Below are 16,625 nucleotides of genomic sequence, written 5' to 3'. Positions count from 1 at the left end.
AGGAGCCTTGGCCGCCGTGGAGAGCGTACCTTTCTCTCTTATGGAATCCAGTGCCACGGTGGTGGCGAGGCAGGCTCGCGAGGCCTTTGACGACGTGCAGCAGCGACTTTCGCTGGGACCTGCAGGAGAGGCGGATGTACAGCGAGTCAAGGCACTGCATGCCATCCGCCGTGCCCTAGAGCAGGCGCAGGATGAGATTCGAGCGGCCAACCAGCGTGATGTCGAAGAGGCGACAGCTCTCGTGCAGCAAGGCAAGCTATCTGCGCAGCTTGTATCGCGCCTAGACTTGTTTGCGAAGGCAGGCAAGTGGGAGTCGATGGTGCAGGGCGTATCGGATGTGGCATCGCTGCCGTCGCCTCTTGACGTGTGCACCAAAGCCACGCGCATCGCTGACGCGAGTCCCGCGTGTGAAGGCCGCGATGCTACTGGTACGTTAGACTTGTATCGTGTGACGTGCCCCATCGGTGTGCTTTTGTGCATTTTCGAGGCGCGGCCGGAGGTGATTGTCAACATTGCGAGTCTCGCTATCAAGTCAGGCAACGCGGCGATTCTCAAGGGCGGCAAGGAGTCTCGGCATTCCGGCCAAGTGCTTTCGCGCTGTATTTCTGAGGCACTCGCTCAAAGTGACATGCCGCCGCATCTGATTCAGACGGTCGAGTCGCGCGAAGAGATCCGAACGCTGCTTCAAGAAGACCGCTACATCAACCTTGTGATCCCGCGTGGCTCGAACGAGATGGTCCGGCACATCCAGCGTGAGGCTCGTGTACCTGTCATGGGCCATGCGGACGGCCTGTGTGCTGCTTATGTGCATGATGATGCGCCGGCCAAGCTCACGATCGAGACGGTCCTCGACGCCAAGCTCGACTATCCGAGCGCGTGTAATGCCGTTGAAACGCTGCTGTTGCATCGCCACCACCTTACATCGGGCTTGTGGCTCTCGCTTGGCAAAGCTCTGATCCACGCAGGTGTGCGCCTGCACTGTGATGAGGCATCGCGCACGGCGCTGGTGCCGGGCTTGTCTGAGTCCGAGGCCGCCCTCGTCGTCGCTGCGACGGACGCCGACTTTGATACCGAATATCTCGACTTGGACCTTGCCGTGCGTGTCGTTGACAGTGTACAAGACGCCGTGCACCACATCCAGACCCATGGCTCCGGACACACCGACACCATCCTATGTGCGCCGCTGAACGGCGAGGCGTCGTCTGCTTCGGTGCGCTCGGCCGCTGATATCTTTACGCGATCACTGTCGTCGTCGAGTGTCTATGTGAATGCATCGACGCGCTTCGCTGATGGCTTCCGCTACGGTTTTGGTGCCGAGGTGGGCATCAGCACGGGCCGTATTCATGCCCGCGGTCCCGTCGGACTCGAGGGCCTGGTGACGTACAAATACGTACTTCGGTCCGCAGGCTCTGGCGCCCAGACGGCCGCGGCGTTCTCACCCGGTGCTCATCAACGTGCGTGGTCGCACCAGCCCATCGAGGCGGTATACCCGTCGCTGACATAGTCACTCGGCTTCCTCGACGAGGAGCTCGTAAATTTCGTCTGTCTCATTGGGTGATAGCACCGAGTCGATCAGATCACTGGCCAACATCGCGGCACACTCTAGTTGCGTCCGCCTGCGATGGGCCTGGGTATCGTGCATGAGCCAGTCCGGCTCGTTGGCAAAGGCGATGCGGCCGAGAGCCACGATAAAGGCGTATCGCACGCCGTTCAGCACGGCCTGCGCTTGAGCCGACACAAGTTTCTCGGCCAAATTGCGTGTCGCGATGCCCTCAGGCATGTACAGATCGTGCAGAAACTGCACACTTTGGCACACGCGCTCCAAGGCCCATGCGGCATCGCGAGTGCCAGGGGCGTCGGGCACAGGCTCCGTGTTCCACAGCGTCGAGACGTCCCAGCTCAGGCACTGGATCAGGGCGGGCAGCAGCGGAGTCGACTCGGCCAGCATGATCGACGTATCAGGCCAGCGTGCAGCTTGTGTCAGAAACAGGAGAATAGACATGTGGATGCGGTGGGACGCATCTGCTGGCATATCGCCGCGCCGATCCACGAGATGCTTCGAGAGCACATCCACGACGGGAAACCGGACCTGGCCTAGTCGCGGCGGGACACGCGGCTGCCATGCCGGGTCGAATTGGGCCGACAGGCACATGTGCAAAGTAGTCGCATCAGACACGACCAGCGTGCATAGTTGCAGCGTGGGTATCAACACGCTTGGTTCGTGGGTATCGAGCAGCGCCAAAAGTACGCCCTTTGCATGGAACACGGGGTGGACGTCCTGATATCCATACAGCTCTGACGACCACGCGAGTACCTGGCTTAGGCGCACAACACTGGGATAAAGTGCCACATCCCGTTTCATGCCATCGATAAGAATGTGTGTGATAGGGGGTGATACAGAGGCATCAGGTAGCATCGGCTTGTCTCGGCAGGCCAGGAACGAGACAAAAGCCGGCTGCGATAGACCGAGAGCCGTCATCCAGTCCAGCATGTGGCACACAGCCTTGATCTTGTCCGCCTGCAGAAGCATGTGTGTCGCAGCACAGAGCAAAGTAGCCACGCCACCATACAGGGACGGCGAGTAGTCGGCCCATACATCGCGCACGGCTTGCTGCGGCTCCTTACCTCGCTGTAAATACAGTCGCACAATGGGGGCACAGTCGCATAAGAACGCTTCGTACGATCCTGCGCGCGCTACGCACTGCCAAAGCTGCTCGGCTGTGCGTGAAAAGCTCGGACACTCTGGTACGTCCATCATGACAAGGTGCAGCAGCATCGACCCGGTCTGCGACCTGGGGGGATGGCCCAAGATATGCGAAGTCCAACGTGCCTGCCGCGTAAATAAAGCCGCCAGCACATATTCATAGTCGTCGGAGGACAAAGCGTCGAGCGCTCCCACATGTGGCGAAGAGTCCGGCGTGGGCGTCGACGACGACGGTACCACATCTGGCGCCGTGGCAGGTGACGACGAGGGCGCTGGATCCACGAATGAATTATCAAAGTGCGGGAAAGAGCGCGGACGAGAAGGGGTCTCAGGCTCTGCACGTTGGCGGTGGGATGCCACGTACCGAGTGGGGGTATCCTGCCCCGGTACCATGGGCGTCGCTAGGGCGTCTTTGGGGAAGACCACGGGTGCGCGGCGTCGCGTTGTCGAAGGCCATACAGTGCGGTTTGAGTCCTGCTCAATCCGACGGAACGCTGACGTTGCCTCTAAGCGCTCCATCTGACGCCCATGCTCCTGTTGCAACGTTTCGATGCGGTGCCGGTAGTCTTGCTCCATTTGCTGCTGGTGTTGCTGCAGCGTTCGGTTCTGCTGCTGCGCTCTAGTTAGATTAGAGCGAACGACGGAGATCTCTCCCTGCTGCTGCTGCGCCTGCTGTCTGAGCTGGTTGATGGTATGTTGCTGCTCCTCATACATCGCCCGCAGCTCCGGCATATGCGTGCCCAACGACATAGTGCTGCTGGACGCGAGCATCTCCGCCTGCTGCTCGACAGCATTCAGCTGCGACTCTATGTCTTGATCAATCGCTAGCGATTCCCACCAGTCATCGTGGAAGCTCTCGTCGCCCTCTTGGTCAGCCATGACATACCATGCGCCTGGCTCGAGGTGCGCCGCGAAGCCCCAACCCACGTGCTTCTCCACAACGTAGCGTTGGTCCACGCGTGTCGCGTCCGTCTCCTTCATGGGCATCAAAGGTACGTAATGAGCATGCTGCCGTACGAATCATAAGGTCTTACGTCCTTGCTGGCGGACGAGGCGCCAGGATGCATTAAGCACCATGATATCAAGACACTATTTGGTCGGAAGGTTGCCATTGACGCATCCATGAGTCTGTACCAGTTTCTCATTGCCGTTCGCCAGTCAGATGGGCAGCAAATGATGTCAGATTCCGGTAAAGTCACTAGTCATTTGCTTGGCTTCTTTTATCGAACCATACGCATGGTGGACTATGGCATCAAACCCGTCTACGTGTTTGATGGTAAGCCTCCTGATCTCAAAAAGGACGTGCTGGCAAAGCGCTTTGGACGACGCGAGGAGGCGCGTGCCGAGGAAGAAGAGAAAAAAGATATCGCTGACAGCGAAACGCTAGATCAGCTGGCACGCCGTCAAGTGCGTCCAACCAGGGAGCATAATGCTGAGGTGCAGCGCTTGCTCACACTCATGGGTATCCCCTGGGTTGTGTCACCATCAGAAGCGGAGGCACAATGTGCCGAGCTCGCTCGCGCAGGTAAAGTCTACGCAGCAGGCTCTGAAGACATGGACACACTCACGTTTGGCTCGCCTATCCTATTGAAAAATCTCACAGCCAGCGAACAAAAGAAGCTGCCTGTGACAGAGGTCAACTTGCATAAGGCGCTCGAAGAGCTCAACATGCCAATGAGTCAAGTACGTCTCTCACACACTCACACTTAGTTTGTCGACTTGTGCATGTTGCTGGGATGCGACTACCTGGACCCCATCCGTGGCGTGGGACCTAAAAAAGCACTCAAGCTTATTCAGGAACATGAAACTCTGGAGCGCGTCCTAGATCATTTGCATCTAACGTCTGCTAAGAAGAACCCACCCAGCGACGGAAATGACGAAGAAGTCTCATCGAAAAAGCGCGCTGGCGCCATCCAAGTGCCTGACATCTGGCCCTTTCAAGAGGCACGGAGCCTATTTCAATCACCCGAGGTGCTAGACGGCCACAACATCCAGGTACGTACTTTAGCACACTATCTGACACGACAAGCTCAAGTGGGACCAGCCCAAGACAGAAGAGCTAGTATCTTTCCTATGCGGCGAAAACGGATTTGGGTGCGTGCCATCAAACCACTAACAGCCTCAGCGAGGAGCGCGTGCGCCGGAGTTGCGAAAAATTATCGCACGCCGTTGGCCAGAAGCAACAGGGACGTTTGGATGGTTTCTTTTCGTACGTGCTCCACGCAAACGTGACTAACATTTCCCCTAGCATTCAGCCAAAACAACAAGCACCGTCTGCACCTACGTCAACTAAGCGCAAAGCTGCGTCTAATTCAGCCAATGAAAAATCATCTCGTCGGCGTTAATAGCGGTACAGTGGTTGAACTGCGTGCTGTAGATGCGCTGTCGGAGACATTCGTGATTATTTAATCTTTTAATCTAGTCCCATTAGCACGTTGCATTGAAGCCTTGGCATTCAGTCTACACCTTCTACTCCAAGACCAACTCCTTTGATCGTGTCACAAGAGAGCCGTGTTGCCTTGCTTCACCTCTTCATTCGCTCAAGCTGCTTTGATTTTGGCGCGTACGGTATTTTCTGCGTACCGCAAGCATGAACAATCTTCCATATGATAGGCACTATGAAGGAGTGCCGCCGAATGGCGGCGAAGAAGATCGGATACCTGCTGACGATTTGATGCGTGCCATGCACTCCAACATGGCCGAGTCAAGCTTTAGTTTATCGGATTCACCGTACTTATACGGTACTGTGGATCCCAATAGCTCTCGCGCCTCTCTGATCCCTAATGCCGACAATTCCCCCGTCTCGCCTGCACGCAAGCATGACATTTCGCATGATGCTTCCTCTCCCATGCTTGACTATCATCATGTCAACTTGGATGGAGCCTCAGTAACAAGGCATGGTCACCCTTTGTACACGTCTCCTACTTCACCCCTTGGCTACACAGACAGTGTGGATCATTCTGAGTCGTCCTCGATCATGATGCAGCCGCCTCACAGAGTTCTTGTCGACGATGACGCCTCCAAAGATAGCGGCGACGAGGTACCTATCGCAACTTTGGTTGATTCATACATGAACAAATCAAGCAGCGGGTTCCGTGAAGGCGACACTTTCGTCACAAATAACCTACACGGGCGCACAGGCTACCGTGATGAAGACAGTGAAATATCTGACTCGGATAGCGAACTGGATCCCTTCCCCTGGATGACGATGGCTGATGTGAAAGAGTCTGATGATGTGATCCATAATCCCGACGTCGCATCTCCCAAGAGCAGATTCGAGCCGTGGCGCGCAGTATTCAACTTGGGCACTATCTTTATTCTAGTTCTCTCGATCCTAATGTTGTTCGCCGGCTACCCCATCTTGCATAATTACACTGAAAGACAAAACAACGACCAACTGTCGCAGACCATGGGGCACTTACAGTACACGAACCCCCAGTTCCCTTCTGGAGCCCCACTTAGGCGGATCAACAACTCAAAAGTGACAGAAAAACTCGATTCCACATCTCCAATGTTGATCGATCCTGATACCCCTGACGACGCATACGAAGTCACTTCTCATTACACGGGTGATAACAAAAAACGCCGCCTCAAGCTGGTGTTCTCAGACGAGTTTAATACAGATGGTCGTTCTTTTTATCCGGGTGAAGACCCATTTTGGGAAGCTGCTGACTTACATTACTGGGCCACTAGCAACTATGAGTGGTACGATCCCGCTTCTGTTACCACGAAGGACGGTTCATTGAGAATTAACCTCGATTATCACCCCGAGCATAATCTCTATTTCCGCGGTGGCATGCTGCAGTCTTGGAACAAGTTTTGCTTCAGAAATGGTCTCCTTACTGCGAAGATTCAAATGCCTGGCTTCAACAATGTCTCGGGTCTTTGGCCTGCTTTCTGGATGATGGGCAACTTAGGCCGCGCAGGTTATGGCGCAACGTTGGAAGGAACGTGGCCCTACTCTTACGACGTTTGCGATGTTGGAACTGTCATGAACCAGACTCTGTACAATGACAAGTATCCCCATGGCTACCCACCTATGGCACAGGAGCTAGGCGGTGCCGCAATTTTCAACATGAAGCACAATTCCACATCAATATCATTTCTACCGGGTCAAAAACTTTCTCGGTGCACTTGTCCTGGCGAAGACCATCCAGGTCCGTTCAAGGATGGGGAGTTTGCGGGTCGCTCAGCGCCTGAAATTGATGTATTTGAAGGGCAAGTATCTGGGGATGATGATTTCAGATACGGTCAAGTATCTCAATCATTTCAAATGGCACCATTTAACTGGCAGTACAACATCACATGGCAGTTTGGGAAAAAAGCGTCATATCACTTTTTCGATAACAAAACAGGTACTCTGTTGAATCCTTATACTGGCGAGTACACGCAACAAGCGATGAGTGGTGCGCACATGACGAATCAAGGTGCATACCAGTACACCGCCAACGATACAGACACGTCTAAAGAAGGAAATTTTTCTGAGTATTCTTTGGAATATCGTGGCGGACCTGAAGGCTATGTGGTCTGGACATGCGACGGCAAACCTTCTTGGGAGCTCTTTCCTAAAGCTATCTATCCTGATCCATTGGCTAAAGTGGATCACCGTCAGTTTTCGAAGGAGCCCATGTACATCATTCTAAATCTTGGTATGTCAAGGGCGTTTGGTGCTGTCGATTGGGAGACCATTCCCAAGTACTTCCCTCACGTCATGGCCGTGGACTGGATACGTGTATATCAGGATCCCGATGACCCAGAAGCCGATATTGGATGTGATCCAGATGATATGCCGACGGCGGCCTACATCAATCGTCATATCGAGGCATACACGAATCCGAACCTGACGGCTTGGGGTGGTGAGCGAAAAGATGGTGGTTATGGTGCACACTGGCCTAGGAATCGTCTCTATGTGGATGGGTGTAAAGCAAAACCATCTACGGAGCCCGGTGAGACTAATCCTAAATACCGTAAGCAATACCAGACTATCCCTGCTGATGACGTCACGAAAAAACCTGGCTCTGAGGGCAAATGGATGGACGTTTACAATGTCACAGTGGCCCCTGACGCAGCCGTAAAGAAGTGGTAGTCTATTCGCGCACTATCTTTTGATGGGGCTAGGCTCGACATTCCGTGGTGTGGGGTATCAAATCTCGCATAAGCAACTTTTCTCTCGTGCTCTGATGATGCCTCCATACGTGCAGAAGAGGGCTTGAAAAAGCGAAGGCTGCATAAAGTGTTAAAGAACGCATTTCTATAGGTCGCACGCGCACTGCCCTATGCGCGCCACAAAGTATCAGGTGGGCATGCATTCTGATTAGTCATGTCACACACGTTCTCCACGATCCAATCTTCGAGCTGCCACACGTCCTCGGAAACAGCTACGATGTCGCTGGGTCATACTGGTGACCCTGATCCTGAGAAAATGAAAACAGACGCAGCCAAGGTCGAACATCTCGACACACGGCATCAAAAGGAGAGCACTGAGGCTGGTCTAAGAACTCCTGAACCGGCCATGTATCAAAACATTGAAGATGTCCGCTCAGAAAGTTTCATGTCTGAGCAGCGGCAAGGCTCAGTCGCTGATGCCGCTAGCACCCATTCGGATGTGCAACATACCGTTGTTCCCTATAGCTGGATGTCAGGCTACGATGACAACAGCTTCGCAGACGACTTGCATGATCCGGCTAAACCTTTGCGTGGTGCGTTTGAACCAAAGCGCGCTGTACTCAACGTTGGATCATTAATTATCTTGGTTTTATGCTTGCTCATGTTGTTCGCAGGCTATCCAATTCTGCATCACTACACAGAAGGGAACGGAAATGATGATCGCATCAATGATTTTAAAAAGATTTTTGATGTTCACTCACCCATTCCCGATAGCATACCCATCTCACGCGTCAACTCATCTAAGTTGCAAAAGGCTTTCGACGAAAAAGCTAAAATGATGATTGACCCGGATACCCCAGAGGATGCTTTTGAATTGGGCTCCACGTACTCAAAATCAGAAGGCAAAAAGTTCAAGTTGGTCTTTTCAGACGAATTTAATACGGATGGTCGTTCTTTTTATCCTGGAGAAGACCCTTTCTGGGAAGCTGCTGACTTGCACTATTGGGCTACCAATAACTATGAGTGGTACGACCCTGCTGCAGTGTACACGAAAGATGGATCTCTTCGTCTTCGCCTTGATCAGCATCAGGAGCACAACCGCTACTTCCGTGGTGGCATGCTTCAGTCATGGAATAAATTTTGCTTCCGCAATGGTATTCTCATCGCCAGTATACAACTTCCCGGGTACCGATCTGTGGCTGGTCTCTGGCCTGCTTTTTGGATTATGGGTAATTTGGGTCGTGCTGGCTATGGTGCAACTTTGCAGGGGACTTGGCCGTACTCGTATGATCACTGCGACGTTGGAACTCTGATGAACCAAACACTTTTTAACTCTGTTCATCCCGATGGATATCCTCGTGAAAATATAATAAGAGGTGGTGCCACCGCTTTCAACGAGCAACACGAAACCCGCTCACTTTCATTCCTGCCCGGTCAAAAACTATCTAGGTGCACTTGTCCTGGTGAAGATCACCCAGGCCCCTTCAGAAATGGGGAATTCGTTGGTCGTTCCGCCCCAGAAATCGATGTTTTCGAGGCCCAGAAGATGGGCAGAAACATGGGCGTATCACAATCTTGCCAGATGGCGCCTTACAATTATCAATATGACATCACGTATGGTAAGAATAAGTCTGACGTGTATCAATTTTTTACCAGTCAGGGCTCACTTAATCCTTACAATGGTGAAATCACGCAACAATCACTAAGTGGCACCAGCTTGGCAAGTCAAGAGGCCATCCAGTATGTGGCAGATTCGTTGGACACGACAGAAGAAGGCAATTTCGCCACCTACTCATTAGAGTTCAAGGGTGGTTCCGATGGTCATGTGTCGTGGACGAGTAATGGTAGAAAGACATGGGAACTTTACCCAGGTGCCCTGGCACCTGATAACCGGACTCTGATTAACAGTCGCCAATACCCCAAAGAACCAATGTACATTATCATGAACCTGGGCATCTCGAAAAACTTTGGCGACCCGGAATGGGATGATATTATGGAAGGATTCCCGTATGAAATGGCTGTGGATTGGGTTCGTGTTTACCAGGACCCTGATGACCCGGAGTCAGATACTGGCTGCAGTCCAGATGATATGCCAACGTCGGGCTATATTGAGCGTCACCTGGAGGCATACACGAATGCAAACTTGACGGTTTGGGGCGGTGGGCCTGATGAAGGTGGCTACGGGGCCTACTGGCCATTGAATCGTCTGTATTCTAAAGGTTGTAAGGGTACTCGTTCGACGGAACCTGGTGACCCAGACCGCTCTCATGTCCCAGCTAAACACGTTCCATCTGCCTCTGTCACCATGATTCCTGGTGCTCAGCCGTTTCAACAAAATCAATCATAGACATTTTTAAGGATTTGTAATTACCTTTTTGGACGCTGATCGCCTGTTACGCAGTAGTGTTAAGCACGTGACGTTGTAGTGGTTGGCGACCGAGAAGGTTTGGTGGATCCTTTTTTCTAGGTGGATCACAACATTGCATTCTTCGGCCCTCAACCAAAAAGACGTATTCTTGCCGGTAAGGCTCCGGCATCATTTTCTGCATCAAACGATTCATATAAGCTCCATTTGGGCTGTTTCAGCTCTGTGCATACCAGCATTGGTCGGCGTTAGTGGATACGTGGGTATAAATTAGTCCACAGCGTTGGTGCCTTATTCTGCCAGCTTGCTGTGTATACGAGCATGCCCAAGTCTGGTCCACAATTACATCTCACCATGAAAACCTACCCGTGCATGAACTCATGGGGGACTCAAGCAGCGTCCACAAGCTCATCACCTGATATGCGCACAGCAGCTAATGAGGTATTGCCACCAAAGACAGACTCAATGTCGAAATCGTGTTATTTGCCTGAAACAAGTACCGATTATATCCAAAATATTATGGTTCCAACGCTGATTGAGCTAGGCACTGATGCGCCTCTATCTGACGCAGCCACCAATCCTGGTATGGGTCTGTTATTGTCCCTCTCAGAGAAATTGGATTCGTCGGTTGACACACATGCTTTCGAGTCTGAACCGCCGTCATCAGCGGCGCTTTCCTCGGATTCATTTGCACAAAGTGCGCCCAAATCGACTTTATCATTTAATTTGACGGCGCAATGTTCTCCTTCCGCTCCCAACCACCATCTCTCTAATGATATCTCCCTGCTCTCGTCGCAACTTGCGCCATCATTCGACCCCAGCTCTCATCTAGACAGCATTGCATCTGCTGCATCTGCGGCCGCTGCAACACAGTACCAAGAGGCTGCGGCGTTCCATGAGAGGCAACAATGCCAAGGCCTTACGCCCCAACGTGCGCAAGTCTCACCTAGATTATCACCAGCACCAGGAACGTATACTTTTTTGCCGACGCCCAAACCCCCGCCTTCTCATCAATCATTGGCTCGTCGAACTTCGAATCATGACTTTAGCATGGATACACACAAGCTCGAAGACAAGGTCGATGCATCATCTGCCGAGGGTCCCACCGTTACATCGTCGATTGTGCCTCATACCTCTAATGCTGACTTTTCTTTGAGCCAGGCATTTAACGTACAGGCGCATTCTGAATCTGTCTTGCCACTTTCGCATCCCTCTTCTGTTGGTATTACACCTCGGATCGCACCCATCTGCGTTGGTGCATCGGGATCAACTTCGCTTGACGAGACAACGAAAAAAATTCAGGCCCAGCAGCAGCAGATCCGAACAGCACTGGGACAGCCGATGGATGGATTGCAGCAGTCGTTCTCGACTAGCGTGCAGCCAGAAAAACGATCTGTATCCACAAGCACAGACGATGCGAAACGGGTCAAAACCGATACAGACATTGCAATTCAGGAGCGGTCTCCTAAACAAGAAGCAGTGCAAAAGCGCTTCCAGTGCCCCAAGTGCTTTCGAGCTTTTGCACGCGCTTATAATCTTAGTACGCATCTGTCGACGCACGATCCAGATCCGTCTCGCGCCAAGCCTTTTCCGTGTCCGTATCGCTCATGTCGTGCGGAAGGGGGTCGCTCCTTTTCTCGAAAGCACGACTTGCAGCGTCATGTGGCAAGTGTGCATGAATGGGAGCCTGAGCCGGGCATCCATGGTGACTCGGGCGACGTGGGCGAGGGTCAAGATACAGGCGGTCTTGCTAGTCTAGGCCTAGGTACGCCGGGTAAAAAGTTTCGTTGCGAACAGTGTGGGCGGGCGTTTGTGCGGCGTGATGCACTACGGCGTCATCATTGCGATGCTGCCGCTTCACGAGCGCCTTTGTTCGACAAAAAAACGACGACTGCGGTGGCATCCGTGCCGATGCCTCCGTCGCATTCGTCCGCGTCAGTTGCACCTGCTCGAGCTTTGCCGGGGGATGTGATGCAACGTGTGTCTCTCCAGCTCATGAATAAAGCGGACCCGAAAGCGGTATCCGCGTTTACTCAGGATACTGCTGCAATGCCTATGGCCCCACGAATGGATCACAGCAGTGACAAACGTGCTGATACAACGCGGATGCGACAAAGTGCCTCGTCGAATATAGCTACAGCCTTTGCCACTTAAAAATGCATTGTTTGGTGCATGTGTAAGATAATCATCAATGTAATATTAGTCAATTATGTGCGACGCGCCTTTTTAGATGGCACGGGATTTGATGCTGCACCACTAGCCTGAGCTCGCGCATGTGCCAGCACAAGCTCAGTCACCGTGGTATGTTCCTGAAGAATCGCCTGGTCACCAGCACGGACGACCAAAGCCATGCGATAAGGGTCTTCAGACGAGGCCGTGCACTCAACTAGGGCCTTGGCAGTGTCGTTCCACGTTGTGGGGTATGCCTGGCCGCGAAGTGCGAGGGCATCACGCAAGACTGATGCCACAGAAAGCATAGCGCCCTTGGGTGGAGAGCCAGGCCAACTGGCGTCCATAGCTTCCACAGCGTCGAGTCGCGCGTTGGGCAGCGCCTCTTTTTTCTTGGCACGCTCAAAGTCGTCTTGTGTCACGCACAACAGGCGGACGAATCCAACCAAGTCGTCAGAAATTTCGCCAGAGGCACGGCTCAATACGCGTCTGTCTGCAGAAGTTAGGGGTCTGCTGGCATCAAGAGACAAAGTGCCAGCATACGGAGCTGTATTCTTAGGCTTGCTAAGCCGACACAGAAGAAACACTTCATCAATGCCCAGCTCGGTGCACGCCCATTCGAATCGTGGCATCAGGAATGTGCGGATCACATCCTCTGACGCTTGAGTCGCCAGACATAACTTGGTCAGTGCTGCATCAAATATGGTTGTGGCAGGAAGCTCGAGCAAGTCGCCACGATTCGGCTCGTCGACAAATCCGTAGCGACGGAGCAAATCGCTGTTCGGGGGATTACCATATGTGTTCAAAAGTTGCTCACCGATGGCGATAGGTCGTGTGCACCGCATCTCCAGCGCCTCACGTTTATAGAAGCAGCGAGTATTTTCCGATCCAAATTTTGCATTAAGCATATCAGCCATAGGCACCATGGATATATCGCGAACATCCTCTTCATTCTCTCCTTTTTCCTCGTCATCTTCGTCATCTTGAATTTCAATCTCGGCCTCTTCTTCTTCGTCATCACCCTGTTCATCTTGTGCTTCATTTCGAGGTATGGCTCGTTCGACGGCTACTTCGGCAGGAGCCGAGGAAATGTCTGCATCATCACTCTCGGCGTGATTCAAGTCACGCTTCACATGGAAGCTGCGGCTAAGAAGCAACGAGCCCATTCGATGGTACAGGTCAATATGATACCATTTAGAAATTTCAGCTGGCACATCGTGCACGCCGGGACCCAGGAACACATCAGGGTATTGTTGGACATACGGCAATACACATTCATGGTAGTCTGCCTCGGCTTCCGTACGACCAATTTTGTCTTCGACATCTGTTCCTTGGAGTTCATGTAGCTGGTTAGAATTCCAAAACATGGGCGTGGTGAACAAAGTCGGCATGATACCAAAGTAGGGGCCCCAAGTAAAACGTTCGTTATGCTCTTGAGTTGAAGCGTGCCGGTGCTCCCACATGAGCATGAGAATCAGAGGACACCATCCACGATCCATGACATCGGACCACGCATGCCCTGCTTTAGGGGGACGTGCGCGCTCTGCTGCCTCACAAGCAGGCACCAAGGCACTCGTTCCCAAGTTTAACAGCATGGAGCGAGGAATGGAAAACAAACGCTCATTTTCAGCAATAGGCCGCGTAGCTACAAGGCCACGACCCATTCCAGGTATTTTTTCTAACGACAAGCTTTGATCAATCCAGCCGCCATGCTCTGTGAACCAAGAGAGGAACGCAAGCTCCTCAGCGTCCCTCATATCGTTCGCACGTGGAGACTATACGCTACGACGCGAGAAGGAAAAAAATCCTCGAGGGCCAGCGGCCGAGCATACAAATCACGGCTCATATGATTGGTCTGAACAATTAGACGCAAGTACCGGCAAACGAGCGCACGAACAAACGGACGGACCACCTCAGTGGAGCCACTGACGCCGACGATCATGTCTGGGATCAACTTGACGATCGAAAGTCGTGGAAAAATTAAAGGAGCTTATTTTCCTCTACAGATATCACTCCCTCATGATGCAACGTTAGGCGTTCTAAAGAATGGCATTGCGAATCTTGTTCCATCGCTACCCGTTTCTCGTCAGCGTCTATCCGACCAACAAAAAAGGCCTCTGCTTGGTGATGAAAAGCGTCTCTCAGATCTCGGCGTGGAAAACGTGGCTACACTGACGTTGAAAGATCTAGGACCTCAGATCAGCTGGCGCACTGTATTCCTTGTAGAGTACGCTGGCCCCTTGGTCATTCACCCTCTCATTTACTTGGGCGCCCCGCTTCTGTGGGCCAGATTTGGATATCCTTTCTCCATGTCATTCGTACAAACGACTGTTTTCGTGCTTGTGATGGCACACTTTCTCAAGCGCGAGCTCGAGTCAGTGTTCGTTCATCGCTTCTCGAACGCGACCATGCCAGCCTTCAACATTGTAAAAAACTCGACCCACTACTGGCTACTCTCGGGCCTAGTTCTTGGCGGTGGTGTGTATTCACCTTCTCTTGGGGTTGAGGCCGTGCGCGGAACTGTTCGCGACAACCATGCGTTTATTTGGTTCTTTGTTCTGCTATGGCTCCTATCTGAACTAGGCAATTTCCGTGCTCACATCACCCTGATGAACCTGCGCCCAAAGGGAACACGTGTTCGACAGATTCCCCGAGGAGGTGCGTTTGAGCTGGTCAGCTGCCCCAACTACTTCTTTGAAGCTCTTTCTTGGTTTGCTATTACTGCTATGACTCTATCTCTCAGCGCGCTTATTTTCCTTGTTGTGTCATCTGTCCAAATGACACTGTGGGCCATCAAGAAACACAAGAATTACCGCAAGGAATTCGGCGACCAGTACCCGCGTCAGCGCAAGATTATGTATCCGTACGTGTTTTAGTCACGTGAATAGAAAGTGTTGTTGTTGTCAAGCAACCAACAGAGTTGTGGCTTGGCACGCTCAACAGGACTGAGGTAGAGATTGCATATGCAGTCCACCTCAATACACGGCTCTGTGGTGATTGCATCAGATGCTGATTTGGACGTCGCTGTGAGCTCATTGGTTCCTGTCTTGGACCTTGTAGAGACGGAAGAGACATGGGACCGCATCGATCATGCTTTGGCTCAATTTCAAATTCTGACCAAGTGCGGCGCGACCAAGGTGCCGTCGTATATAATGCGCGTGCATGAATTTGCCCCGTGCATTTCTAGGTCTTTGCTTTCAGATCGCACACGTCTATCTGGCACGGCGAGTGACGTGCTCAATTCTATGGCTCCACGTCTACGTGAGCGCTTCGCCCCGTTTGTGAATGTGTTTATCCCACCTCTACTCCAATTGTGTGCGCGTACAAACAAGGTTTCACTTCGCCGTGCAGAAAAAAGTCTTCATTTGATCTGCCGTCACTGCCATTTGCCATACATTTTGTCGAGTCTTGTGCACGCTTTAAAGGAAAAGTCCAGCAGTCTTCGCGCTTCTGCAGCTGAATGCATGGTAATTTATATGGAGTCTTGTGATCTTTCGCAACTTCAAAAACGTGTCACAGATGTAGAGCAAGCGATAAGACTCCTTGCTACCGATGCTCATCCTCAAGCCCGCGCTACATGTCGGCATTTGTACGGTTTATATGCAGGACTATTTCCAGAACGTCGAGCAACGTGCGTAATTTTTTGCTAACATTCAGCTTTTACTGTACACTTTCTGCAACAGCGCAACGTTACCTGGCAGCGGTTCAACCTGTAGCACCGGACAAAACCGTGACTGACGCTAAAGTCCCGGATGATACCCAATACACATCGCAACCCACGCAACCCACCATAACACGAGTTTCGCGACTGAAAGGTCCCACATTAGCAGGTCCTGTATCGCATACATCCAAAACGTACTCGGATCCCTATGAGAGTACAGGTATTCCGCCTCTGCCCACACGCGGCTCTAACCCAAGCGACGGAGTTGCACACCGACTGGCACTTGCGCGCGAACAAGCGAGACTCCGTTCGACACAACGGCAAGGCGCAGCTACTCCTACTGATACTAATGCTGCGGCGCGTCTTGCCTCACGTGCTCTGGTCCGTTCATCGTCGTCGATCGGAAGCGCACGACGTGTCGTGGTGTCGCGTCCCGATATAATGACGCCACGCACGCCCACCGGAAAAATGTCGGTTGATTCTAAAGTGTCCAGTCCATTCTGTACCAGTTCACAATTTACACCCAAGCGGAAGCCTTTTTCTGTCGTCAACGAGGACAGATCACCGCGAAACCGTGTTACACCACGCAATATATGAGCCAACGAGTGAATGGTCTTTCT

At 52.4% G+C, this 16,625-nt stretch overlaps 9 protein-coding genes across 9 annotated transcripts; 7 read left to right on the top strand and 2 right to left on the bottom strand.

The window, feature by feature from the left end:
• Nucleotides 1-40: 40 nt before the first annotated feature.
• On the top strand, nucleotides 41-1,504 carry MRET_1158 (glutamate-5-semialdehyde dehydrogenase; the record flags this gene model as incomplete). The annotated part of the gene is made up of 1 exon (XM_027627785.1): nucleotides 41-1,504. The coding sequence occupies one exon, from the start codon at nucleotides 41-43 to the stop codon at nucleotides 1,502-1,504; it is 1,464 nt and encodes a 487-aa protein (XP_027483893.1).
• On the bottom strand, nucleotides 1,505-3,583 carry MRET_1157 (uncharacterized protein; the record flags this gene model as incomplete). The annotated part of the gene is made up of 1 exon (XM_027627784.1): nucleotides 1,505-3,583. The coding sequence occupies one exon, from the start codon at nucleotides 3,581-3,583 to the stop codon at nucleotides 1,505-1,507; it is 2,079 nt and encodes a 692-aa protein (XP_027483902.1).
• A 100-nt stretch (nucleotides 3,584-3,683) lies between these two features.
• On the top strand, nucleotides 3,684-5,049 carry MRET_1156 (flap endonuclease-1; the record flags this gene model as incomplete). The annotated part of the gene is made up of 6 exons (XM_027627783.1): nucleotides 3,684-3,696; nucleotides 3,732-4,387; nucleotides 4,415-4,699; nucleotides 4,734-4,798; nucleotides 4,830-4,913; nucleotides 4,953-5,049. The coding sequence occupies 6 exons, from the start codon at nucleotides 3,684-3,686 to the stop codon at nucleotides 5,047-5,049; spliced, it is 1,200 nt and encodes a 399-aa protein (XP_027483901.1).
• Nucleotides 5,050-5,294: 245 nt separating this feature from the next.
• Nucleotides 5,295-7,790, top strand: MRET_1155 (beta-glucan synthesis-associated protein KRE6; the record flags this gene model as incomplete). Its single annotated transcript, XM_027627782.1, has 1 exon — nucleotides 5,295-7,790. The coding sequence occupies one exon, from the start codon at nucleotides 5,295-5,297 to the stop codon at nucleotides 7,788-7,790; it is 2,496 nt and encodes an 831-aa protein (XP_027483900.1).
• Nucleotides 7,791-8,087: 297 nt separating this feature from the next.
• MRET_1154 (beta-glucan synthesis-associated protein KRE6) lies at nucleotides 8,088-10,157 on the top strand (the record flags this gene model as incomplete). Its single annotated transcript, XM_027627781.1, has 1 exon — nucleotides 8,088-10,157. One exon carries the CDS (start codon nucleotides 8,088-8,090, stop codon nucleotides 10,155-10,157), a length of 2,070 nt encoding a protein of 689 aa, XP_027483899.1.
• A 339-nt stretch (nucleotides 10,158-10,496) lies between these two features.
• Nucleotides 10,497-12,329, top strand: MRET_1153 (zinc finger protein, C2H2 type; the record flags this gene model as incomplete). The annotated part of the gene is made up of 1 exon (XM_027627780.1): nucleotides 10,497-12,329. The coding sequence occupies one exon, from the start codon at nucleotides 10,497-10,499 to the stop codon at nucleotides 12,327-12,329; it is 1,833 nt and encodes a 610-aa protein (XP_027483898.1).
• A 53-nt stretch (nucleotides 12,330-12,382) lies between these two features.
• Nucleotides 12,383-14,101, bottom strand: MRET_1152 (N-lysine methyltransferase SETD6; the record flags this gene model as incomplete). The annotated part of the gene is made up of 1 exon (XM_027627779.1): nucleotides 12,383-14,101. One exon carries the CDS (start codon nucleotides 14,099-14,101, stop codon nucleotides 12,383-12,385), a length of 1,719 nt encoding a protein of 572 aa, XP_027483897.1.
• A 183-nt stretch (nucleotides 14,102-14,284) lies between these two features.
• On the top strand, nucleotides 14,285-15,220 carry MRET_1151 (very-long-chain enoyl-CoA reductase; the record flags this gene model as incomplete). Its single annotated transcript, XM_027627778.1, has 1 exon — nucleotides 14,285-15,220. The coding sequence occupies one exon, from the start codon at nucleotides 14,285-14,287 to the stop codon at nucleotides 15,218-15,220; it is 936 nt and encodes a 311-aa protein (XP_027483896.1).
• Nucleotides 15,221-15,307: 87 nt separating this feature from the next.
• On the top strand, nucleotides 15,308-16,602 carry MRET_1150 (protein STU1; the record flags this gene model as incomplete). The annotated part of the gene is made up of 2 exons (XM_027627777.1): nucleotides 15,308-15,975; nucleotides 16,002-16,602. 2 exons carry the CDS (start codon nucleotides 15,308-15,310, stop codon nucleotides 16,600-16,602), a joined length of 1,269 nt encoding a protein of 422 aa, XP_027483895.1.
• Between the last annotated feature and the right edge of the window lie 23 nt (nucleotides 16,603-16,625).

The sequence above is a fragment of the Malassezia restricta genome, chromosome II (assembly GCF_003290485.1).
Source record: "Malassezia restricta chromosome II, complete sequence".
Taxonomy (NCBI): Eukaryota; Fungi; Basidiomycota; class Malasseziomycetes; order Malasseziales; family Malasseziaceae; genus Malassezia; species Malassezia restricta.
Note: the sequence above shows the minus strand (reverse complement) of the source record. Positions and strands in the feature narration are given on the sequence as shown.